Genomic DNA, 9,738 nt, shown 5'->3' with positions numbered 1-9,738 from the left:
GGGGCTGGGGATATAGCTCAGTTGGTAGAGTGCTTGCCTTGCAAGCACAAGGCCCTGGGTTCAATCCCCAGCACTGGAGAAAAAAAAAAAAAGATCCTGTGAAATGGAGGGCCTGTGGGACCTAGGAAACAGAAAGGGCAGACTGCCCAAAATGAAGCTAACGCAGGTGATCAGGGGCCACTGCTTTCCCATCAGTCACACACTGGCGTCTGCTTCTATGTTCACCTCTTTGAGGTCAGCTTCCTCCTCCCCTGAGCCTTAGCACCTCTGGGGATACTGCTCTTCTAAAAATGCAAATCAGGTCTTGGCCACTTACAGCCCTGTGTCCACCAGGGCAGTTGCCCCTCACCCACCCTTCCCACACCTCCTTCCTGCCCTTCCTCAGCACCTGCTCTGGGGTGCTGCTCTCTTCCCACTTCTCTTTTCCCTATTAACCTTTACTCATCTGTATTAGTTGGGGTTACCTAACAAACCCCCAAACTTCAGCACTTAACAAAATATTTTTTAAATTTTTATAACAATATACGTATCATGGGTTCTGTAACCACAGATTCAATCAAACTCAGATCAAAAACATTGGAAAAAAATAACAGTTGGGTTTGCACTGGACAGAATTTTTTTTTTTTTTCTCTCTCCTTGTCATTATTCCCTAAACCATAAGTACAGCAAAAAAAAAATTTGTTTTTTTGGTACCAGGGATTGAACGCAGGGGCTCTTAACTATTGAGCTACATCCACAGCCCTTTTAAATTTTTATTTAGAGACAGGGTCTTGCTAAGTTGCTTGGGACCTCGCTAATTTCTGAGGCTAGGCTTTAAATTTGCAATCCTCTTGCCTTAGCCTCCAGAGCCGCTGGGATTATAGACATGTACCTCCACACCTGGCAAGATGATTTTAACTATACCAGAGGATGTTCATTCGTGGATTATAAGCAAATACTATGCCATTACATAAAAGGGACTTAAACATCCATGAATTTTAGTATTCCTGGAAGGTCTTGGACCAATGTCCATAGATGCCAAGGGACGATTGTATACAGCTGTTCCTAGTTTGCTCTGTATTGGTGATGGCATTGCTATCTTCTACAAGTGGCTTCCTAGATTGCCCTGAGTATTAACACCCTGTTGGCACAATGGGAAAGAACATTGCATGATCATACAAGGGAAGTTCTTATGGGTCAGCCCACCTCACTTCTGCTCACATTTCACTAGCTAGACCTTCACTTGGCCACATTTATTTGCAAAGGAGATGGGCAGCAATGTTCTAGCGGTGCTCCTGGAGAAGAGAAAAAGGGTGTTTCACAGATACTCTGTCACACTGACCTCGAGGTGCCAGCTGGGTCACTTTCTCCAGAAGTATCTCCTAACTCATTACGACTGGGTTGTCATCCTTCTCATCCCAAAGTGAACCACCACACTTGGTACCTAGTTCTTTTATAACCCATATTTCAGGTAGGGCACAATAAATGTGTTTTTTCCTGTGGAGATTGTATTAGTTTCCTAATACTGCTATAACAGGTTCCCAGAAACTTAGTGGCTTAAAATAACATAAATTATTATCCTCTGGTTCTGGTGGTCAGAAACCTGAAGTGGGTATCACTGGGTTAAAATCAAAGCATCAGCAGAGCTGTGTTCTTTCTGGAGGCACTAGGGGAAAATGTGTTTCCTCACTTCCTCCAGCTTCTAGAGGCTGCCTCCATCCCTGCGTCTTCAAAGCCAGCAACTGCATCACTGCAACGCCCGCTTCCGTCATCATTCTTCTCAGATGCCGACCCACCTCCCTCTTATGAATTTCCTTGTTATCACCTAGATGATCCAGAATCATCTCCCCATCTGAAGATCCTTCCCTTAATCACATCTTCAAAGCCTCTTTTGTCACATAAGGCAACATGGTCACAGCTTGCAGGGATTAGATTTTGTTTGTTGTGGGGCCTAGGTGGCTGGCACAGTGCCTAGGACAGTGAAGGTGCTCTTCAATGTGTGGAATGATGGAATAGGTGGGGTGACAGCCTTCCAAGATGAGTCCCAGGCTATAGTGATCCTACCAGGACATCTTTCCATGAGCCCTGGTCTGACATGCAGCCAGCAGCCCACTTATCTCTCTCTCTTATTCCCTAGATGATCTGATTAGTTGGCATAGATAGCTTGGTGTTTCATCTTCTAAGGTAAGGTTTTAAGAATCAACTTTATTGAGGTAGATTTACATATAATTAATTCTTGCATTTTAAGTATTCATTGCAATTTGACAGAAGTATACACTCATGCAGTTACCACTATAATCAATGATGTGTGTGTGTTTGTAGTTTATTTTGTTGTTTTAGTTTTGTTTTGGGGTTTTGGTTTTTTTGAGACAGGGTCTTACCATATTGCCAGGCTGACCTTGAACTCCTGGGCTCAAGCTATTCCTCCTATCTCAGCGTCTCAAGTGCTGGGACTACAGGTGTGAATGCATGTGCCCATCTAAGTTCTGAGTTTTAAGATGGCACAGACATTGTAATCATTCCCATAATGAGGATTGAGTGGTTTCATCCTCTCCCAATTGCCCACTCCCACTTACCCCTTGGCAATCACTGATCTCTTATTGAAACCTACATTTGTGTTTTTAAAATTTTTTTTAAATTTTTAAAAAAATTTTTAGTTACAGATGTACACAATACCTTTATTTATTTATTTTTATTTATTTTATATGATGCTGAGGATGGAACTCAGTGCCTCATGCATGCTAGGCAAGCACTCTACCACTGACTGAGCCACAACCCAGCCTTAAACCTATAGTTTTTGTTTAAAAAAACAATTTTTTTTTTGATGCCAGAGATTGAATGTAGGTGTTCAAGGTGAATTTAATCATGATCACTTAGTCATTTTCTTAAAAACAATTCCTCTCTGTTTATGCATGGCATTGTATCTGCTTTTCCAGCCTACATCTTTGGCACAAGGGAGAGAGGCAGGTGACCCAGAGAAAGCTTTGGGATGAGAAGGATTACTTAAGATCTTCATCAGGCCCACTGTGGTTCCCTGGCTGCCTCTGAACTGTCATTCACATCCTTGCTGAGGGAAAACAACACCCTAGTTCACCGTGGTCCGAAAAAAAGAGTAACTGGAGAATGGAGTGAGGGAATCAGGCAGTGGAACATTTTCTTTCTTTTCTTTTCTTTTTTTTTTTTTTTTCAGTTCTGTGGATTGAATCAAGGGACATTTTATCACTGAGCTACATCCCCAGTCCTTTTTATTTTATTTTGAGGCAAGGTCTCACCAAGTTGTTGAGATTGGCCTTGATCTTGGATACTATTGCCTCAGCCTCCTTGGTTGCTGGATTTCAGGTTTGTGCCATGGTGCTTGACTAATGTGTTATTTTCAATGTGACCTCAAAGTTGAAAAAGATCAGCCCTGCATTGGAAACATGGTGAAAATGTGATTATTTCATATCAGCAAATAAATTGTGGTTCTAATTACAAAGAATGGATCAAATAACAAATACATCATAAAATTTTTTCATTGAGGTGAAAGTCACATAACCTAAAATTAACCATGTTAGCTTGGGGATATAGCTCAATGGTAGGTCACTTGCATATGTGAGGCCCTGGGTTTGATCCCTAGCACTGGGGGGAAAAAAAAAAAAGTGTACAACACAATGGCATTTAGTGCACACATAATGTGCTACCACCAGCTCCATCAAGTTCCCCAAATTTTCATCACCTCAAAAGCAAATCCAACTCCCAATTAGCAGTCACTTCCCCACCCCAATTCCTCTCCTTGCCCCAGCCCTAAAAAGCATCTGCTCTTTCTTATGGATTCCTCTACTCTAGATATTTCATGTAACTGTAACCTTTCCGGTCTTGATTCTTTCATTTAGTATAATGTTTTGGAAGATAATGTTGTAGTATGTGTCAGTACTTCATTCTTTTTAAGGTTAAATAAAATTCCATTATATAATTATATCACAATTTGTTTATCCACTCATCCACTAATGGACCATCACATAGAATTTTGCCCTTTTGAAGTTAAACATGTCTAAAAGTATGTCTGCTCCCTAGAGTCTAACTCAATTCCAGCACCACCCACAGGCTCCATGTGGTAAGTCTTCCAGAACACAGCATCCCCTATTTTACAAAGTAGGAACCAGAGGCAAAGAAGGATGAAGTGACCGCATCCAGACAGGATTCCAAGCCTAACATTCATCCCATGTTACCCTTGCCAGTGTCTTGAGCGCAGATAATTTAAAACAAGGTCCTCCTGGCCAACAAACTCCTTGGGGAGGATTTCAGTGCAGTCTGCCTGAACACAGAAACCCCTTGAATCCTGTGTTCTTCCCTGGTGTTTCTGAATGCTCTCAGTGTCTTTCCAGGCAGTCAGCCAGTGTGCCAGGCACACAAGCTCTCATTGCTTTCCTTTTTGATATCTTCTCATTACTTTTAATTGCATCAGAGACTTTGGCATCTTGTATTTTGCTTCCTAATCCAGGGCATTTCTTCACCTCCTACAGCTCTCCAGAGGAGTGCCCCCAGAAAATGGAGCGGGCCTCCTGTAATGCATTCATCTCTATAATGAACAGTGTAATATCCACGTCTAGGCATATTTACATACCAATCTGCACACAAAAGCAACATTACAAAGGGAAGAAGGAAGATTTTTTTTTTTTTTTCTTTTAAAGAATGCCATCTCAAAGTTCCATTTCCTATAGGAGTAAGAACACTATTGGAATTATCCTGACAGGAAGACAAAACAACTTCCAGGGATGCTGGGTTAGAGACAATAGCTTCACCAGACCCATTAATGTTTAAAGTCAATGGAGCATAAAACTGCTTTTCTCTACTTACAATCAGGCATCATCTTACAGAGAGGAGGGGGGGAAATTACCATTTTAACTCTACTGAAATCCATAAGCCCTTCCTAATTTTCATTCCCCTTGAAATTCTCCAATAAGTACCATCAGAATGAAAATGAGACACTCTCTCTGGGGCGAATGGCTTCCTATCTCATCAGTGAAGTGTGTGAAGAACCCTCCACAGAGGCAGAGGAGGGAGCTGCCTGCTGGGATGGGTTTCATCACTGAAACCTGCAGAACTAGTTGTGGTGACACACCTTGGGAGCCCCTGGACTGCCTTCAGGAAGGCCCTAAATAATTCCAGGTCAGGGTGGGTAGAAGGCAGAATTTAAGGGACCCCGGCAGTTCAGGGAAGTAATGCCTTCAGGGTATACTTTACGTAGTGGGCTGCTGGGGGAATCTCATCATTAATATATTAGCTGTTTCCCTGGGGGAATTGCTGGAATAGAGCCAGGCCTCTGTTAGTAAACCACTGGACCTAATCCCTCAGTACATTTGTGTAATGCCTGACAAAGCCCGTTCCCATTATCTCATTTGATCCTGAAAACAATCCTCAGAGGGAGGCAGGGCAGGGATTATTTTTTCCATTTTACAAGTGAAAACACTTATAAACTGATTTGCCAAGAGTCCCACACCCAGGATGTAGCAGGAATGAGACTTGAATCTAGGTCTTTGTTCAACCTGTTCAGGGTTCTTTTGACTCCACACAAGACTGATCAAAATATTCCCATCCCCACCCAGGCCTCACAACCACCAGCTTAACTAGCCACCGGGAACTAAAGGACAAGAGTGGCTGTGTACACTACCCACACACCTCTGCCTTGGCTGGCAAATTCTCTGGGAGAAAAAAAATTAATTTCATCTCATCTCCCTGCACCAGAGACCAAAATTAATCCCAGATGGATTTGGATTAAAAAAAAAAAAAATCCAGGCATTAGAAAAATCTAAAGAAAATAGAACTGAATATTTAATAACTTTCTGGAGGCAAGGAGACTCTAAATTTAGCATCATGTTAGAAATTTCAAAGGAAAGGATTTCATAGATCTGACTACATTAAAATGTTATGTATAACTGGTAAGGAAAAAATTGTACAGTCAACAAAACAACAAAACAAACCTAAAGAAATGCTTATATTAAAATATGAAAGAAAAGGGTTAACTTCCTGTACCTAGACAGAAAAACGCCATAGGAAAAATGTATTAAGGAATGATTTACAAAAAGGACGTACAGTTAGTTAACAAATGTTTAGAAAATTGCTCTTACTAAAATCGTAAATTTGTAAACTGACGGAAGATACCAATCCACCTATGAAATCAGTAAAAATTTTTTCAGTAATCAAATTTTAGTGAAGGTGAACACTAGAACAATGATAGGAGGGAACATTTACCCAAATCTCAGAAAGTGATTTCATCAAAAATCTTAATGTAATACCCATATTCTTTGACCTAAAATTCCACTCCTGGGAATCCGCTCTAAGGAAAGAAATGTAAGTACGAAAAAGTTTGATGGACAAAAACTTAAGTCACACACTTATTTACAACGGCGAAATTAGGCAAATAGCAAACGTTAAAGGAATTTAAACAATTACACTCAGTGGAAATTTACGTAATCACTAAAACGTTTTCAAAGTGCATGCAGTAACACGAAAAAAAACTTTGATTGCAATACAAAGTAAAAAAAAAAAGTGTATAACGTTGTACGCGTGGTTGTTTGTATAACATGCCTTTATAGAGAAAAGCCTGAAGGGAAAAAAATCCTAAGGAAAAAATAGTTCAACCATTTTTGAGTCCTATAATTGAGAAAATTTCCCCAGCCCCTATATTTCTATTTGAACCTTAGAAAACAAAAAACAAAAAAACAACTCTTTAGGCAAGCTGTGGTCCTTCCTTTTCTCGCTGTGTGCCTGGGAGGCTTTAATGATTGGGGGAGGGGAAGCCTCCGTGACCCCCACCTCCAACCCATTCCGCCCTCCTTAAAAGTGTCCCTTCTTCAATCGCGATTCCCTCCTTCCTGCCCCGCCCCCACCTCCGCCCCGCCCCTCCCCCCGGGCCCGGGTGGGTGACTGCGGTGCGCGAGGCGGAGAGCAGGGCGGGCCCAAGCCTGCTGACACGTGGGGAGGGAGCAGGCGCCGGCGGAGGAGGGGTTGGGTGTGTGGGTGGGTGTGTCAGTGAGTGGGAGAAACCAACGGTGGCTGAACCGGGTGCGTTTCTTTTCATACTGTTCGAGGGGGCCCACACAGAACGAAAGTGGTCCCCACTCCCGGGAGCCCGTCACAGATGGATAGCCAACACAGACCTGCGAAGGCTCTGGCTGTGGCCCTGCGCTGCCCGCGGCGTCCCGCTCCCTGGCGCCTCCTAGCTTCTCACCCCCGGCTCGGCGCTGTGGTAGAGCCAGTGGACGTCATCCATTGTTTACAAATCAACCCGAGCCGGCAGGATTCCGGCTCCCCGGCTGCAGGCGCGCGGCGCGACAGCCCGGCCGACCCCGGGTTCCGCATCCCCCCGGCCCTGGCCCCGGCCCCGGCCTTAGCTTCAGCCTCCGCCCCGCGACCTCTTGTGCCGCGGCCCACCGAACCCGCGGGCAGCCGAGCCGCCAGCGACGCCCGCAGAGCTTAGTGTGCTCGGGAGGGGAACCATGCCGTGCCGGAGGGAGGAGGAAGAGGAAGCCGGCGAGGAAGCGGAGGGGGAGGAGGAGGAGGACGACGACGACAGCTTCCTCCTGCTGGAGCAGTCGGTGACGCTGGGCGGCTCGGGCGAGGTGGACCGACTGGTGGCCCAGATCGGCCAGACGCTGCAGCTGGACGCGGCGCACGACAGTCCGGCCTCCCCGTGCGTGCCCCCGGGGCCGCCGCTGCAGCCCCCAGTGGCGCTGCCGGCAGACAAGGCCCGGCCCCGGGCCGTTCCGCTGCTGCTGCGACCCGCGTCGTCCGAGGCTGTGGGGCCGGCGCCCTCAGGAGCTCTACGCTGCGCCCTCGGGGACCGCGGTCGCGTGCGGGGTCGCGCTGCGCCCTATTGCGTGGCGGAGCTCTCCTCAGGCCCAAGCGCACTGCCCGGGCCGTGCCGGCGAGGATGGCTCCGGGGCGCCGGCGCTTCCCGGCGACTGCAACAGCGACGATGGACCCAAGCCGGGGCACGCACGGGCGATGACGACCCCCATCGTCTCCTGCAGCAGCTCGTGCTCTCGGGAAACCTCATCAAGGAGGCGGTCAGGAGGCTCCAGCGAGCCGTCGCCGCGGTTGCGGCCACCAGCCCCACGGGTGCCTCTGGGCCCGGGGGCGGACGCAGCGGACCGGACCCGGTCGCCTTGCAGACCTCGAGCGCCTTGCTCTGACCCTGGCCGCTTGGAGGAGGAAGAGGACGCTGCTGCGTACAACTCACAGTGTCCTGTCCCCATCAATCTTCATCTGAAGTCTCGGCTTCTATTCCTGGGAGCGACAGCATAGGCTGCAGGGAGTCACTTGGAGAGATCTCAAACAGAGAAGTTAACCCTAAGCCCGGGCAATGCTGTCCGAGAACTTAAAGCATGGTGAAATACACGGACCAAGGCACGTCCGTATCGCGTTCGAATTTCCCCGACCACCCGGGGCCAAGGACCTGGGATAGACTGGGGGACCTATGGCAGCTACTTGCATCCACTTGTAACTGACCTAGCCCTTGTGGGCATCGTGTGCTTGGATTGTTTAAAGATAGGGCTGGAAGGGCGGGAATCGCGAGGGCTTTCTAACAATACTTGAAAACTAGTGATACAGATACCTTTTCTCGTTATTTGCCGGTGGAGGAGCTTACTGAAAATGGTGCTATATTTGTTGTGCAGAGAAATTCTGGGTTGAAGAAGAATGTAAAATCTTGGCATGGGATGGGTTGGCATCGCCTCTCTTCCTCCACTTAATCGGTTGGAGGAGGTGGGAGATGGGAACTCCATTTAGAGAATGGGAAGGAGGTGGATAATTTTGAAGGTTGGATAATTTTTTGGTTGTGAACTTTTAAATAACTTGACCTTGCCACCCGTGTTTGAAGGTCACATTTGTGCTGTAAAGTGAGAGGCAGTGGGGTTCCTGCAAGAGCTAACTCACCCCTGGTGTCTTTTTCTCTCCAAGAAGAGCTGTCTTGCTTTGCCACCGCTTGGAGTCTCCCGAGGACACACAGGCAGGGTGGGAACTGTGAGGAGAGTTGGTTGCTTTTTCTGTGCTTTCCTCTTTCCAGAACTCCTCCTCTTGCAAGGCTACTCTTGGCCACACCACCAGCTTTCTCAGAAACGGTCATAAACAATCTCCTGTCCTCCCAGCCGACCTTTCTTACTCTGCCCTTTCTTTGGGGTTGGAATGAAGGCCCTGGACGCCTTTCTGCTCTGTTCTGGCGCTCTGGAGTGGTGGGCCGGAGCCTCTGTGTTTCCTCATGCACAGTTATTTTCCTCCTGCCTGCCAGCTCTTTGTGAGTGACTGAAACTTTTTAAAATGTGACTCTCCTCTAGGAGAAACCGCTGGCTTTACCCTTGTGAAACTTGACGGTGCTTTAGTAAGGCACCATCCCTGAACTTTAAGGTAGCTAAACCAGTTTTTTAAAGATTCAATGGCTTGTTCATCCTCCAGATGTAGCTATTGACCGTACACTTCGCAACGGAGTGTCTGAACTTGTGGTGGTCCTGATTTATAGGATTTCTTAATTAAAATGTCTGCTGAATAAATCTGATTTTTGTTTTGGAGCATGGTTTGACTTTTTGGTGGAAGGTGGGGGATGGAAAGAAAAGCCCATAGGGCATACTCTTATTTAATGAAGAGTGCGCTTGGGGTAATTAGGGGGACCTGGGTGAATGGTTGGGGCCGCTGCAGCTCACCTTGAATCCTTGTAGAGTTGCAGCCCTTGAGTGCTCCTGGGTTAATGTTCTACACAATCAGAAAATTAAGTCCAGGTTTTTA

General features: G+C 46.5%; 1 protein-coding gene across 1 annotated transcript; it reads left to right on the top strand.

Annotated features, from left to right (window-relative positions):
• Nucleotides 1-7,160: 7,160 nt before the first annotated feature.
• Nucleotides 7,161-9,524, top strand: Frat2 (FRAT regulator of WNT signaling pathway 2). The gene has a single exon (XM_047553153.1). The coding sequence runs from the start codon at nt 7,458-7,460 to the stop codon at nt 8,151-8,153; it is 696 nt and encodes a 231-aa protein (XP_047409109.1). The 5' UTR covers nt 7,161-7,457; the 3' UTR covers nt 8,154-9,524.
• The last annotated feature ends 214 nt before the right edge of the window (nt 9,525-9,738 follow it).

The sequence above is a fragment of the Sciurus carolinensis genome, chromosome 5 (genome assembly GCF_902686445.1).
Source record: "Sciurus carolinensis chromosome 5, mSciCar1.2, whole genome shotgun sequence".
Taxonomy (NCBI): Eukaryota; Metazoa; Chordata; class Mammalia; order Rodentia; family Sciuridae; genus Sciurus; species Sciurus carolinensis.
The sequence above is the reverse complement of the archived record's forward strand: the minus strand, read 5'-3'. Positions and strand labels throughout refer to the sequence as shown.

What these genes read in the sequence shown, in the direction of transcription:
- Frat2 (XM_047553153.1), top strand. Translation starts at nt 7,458, where the DNA reads ATGCCGTGCCGGAGGGAGGAGGAAGAGGAAGCCGGCGAGGAAGCGGAG.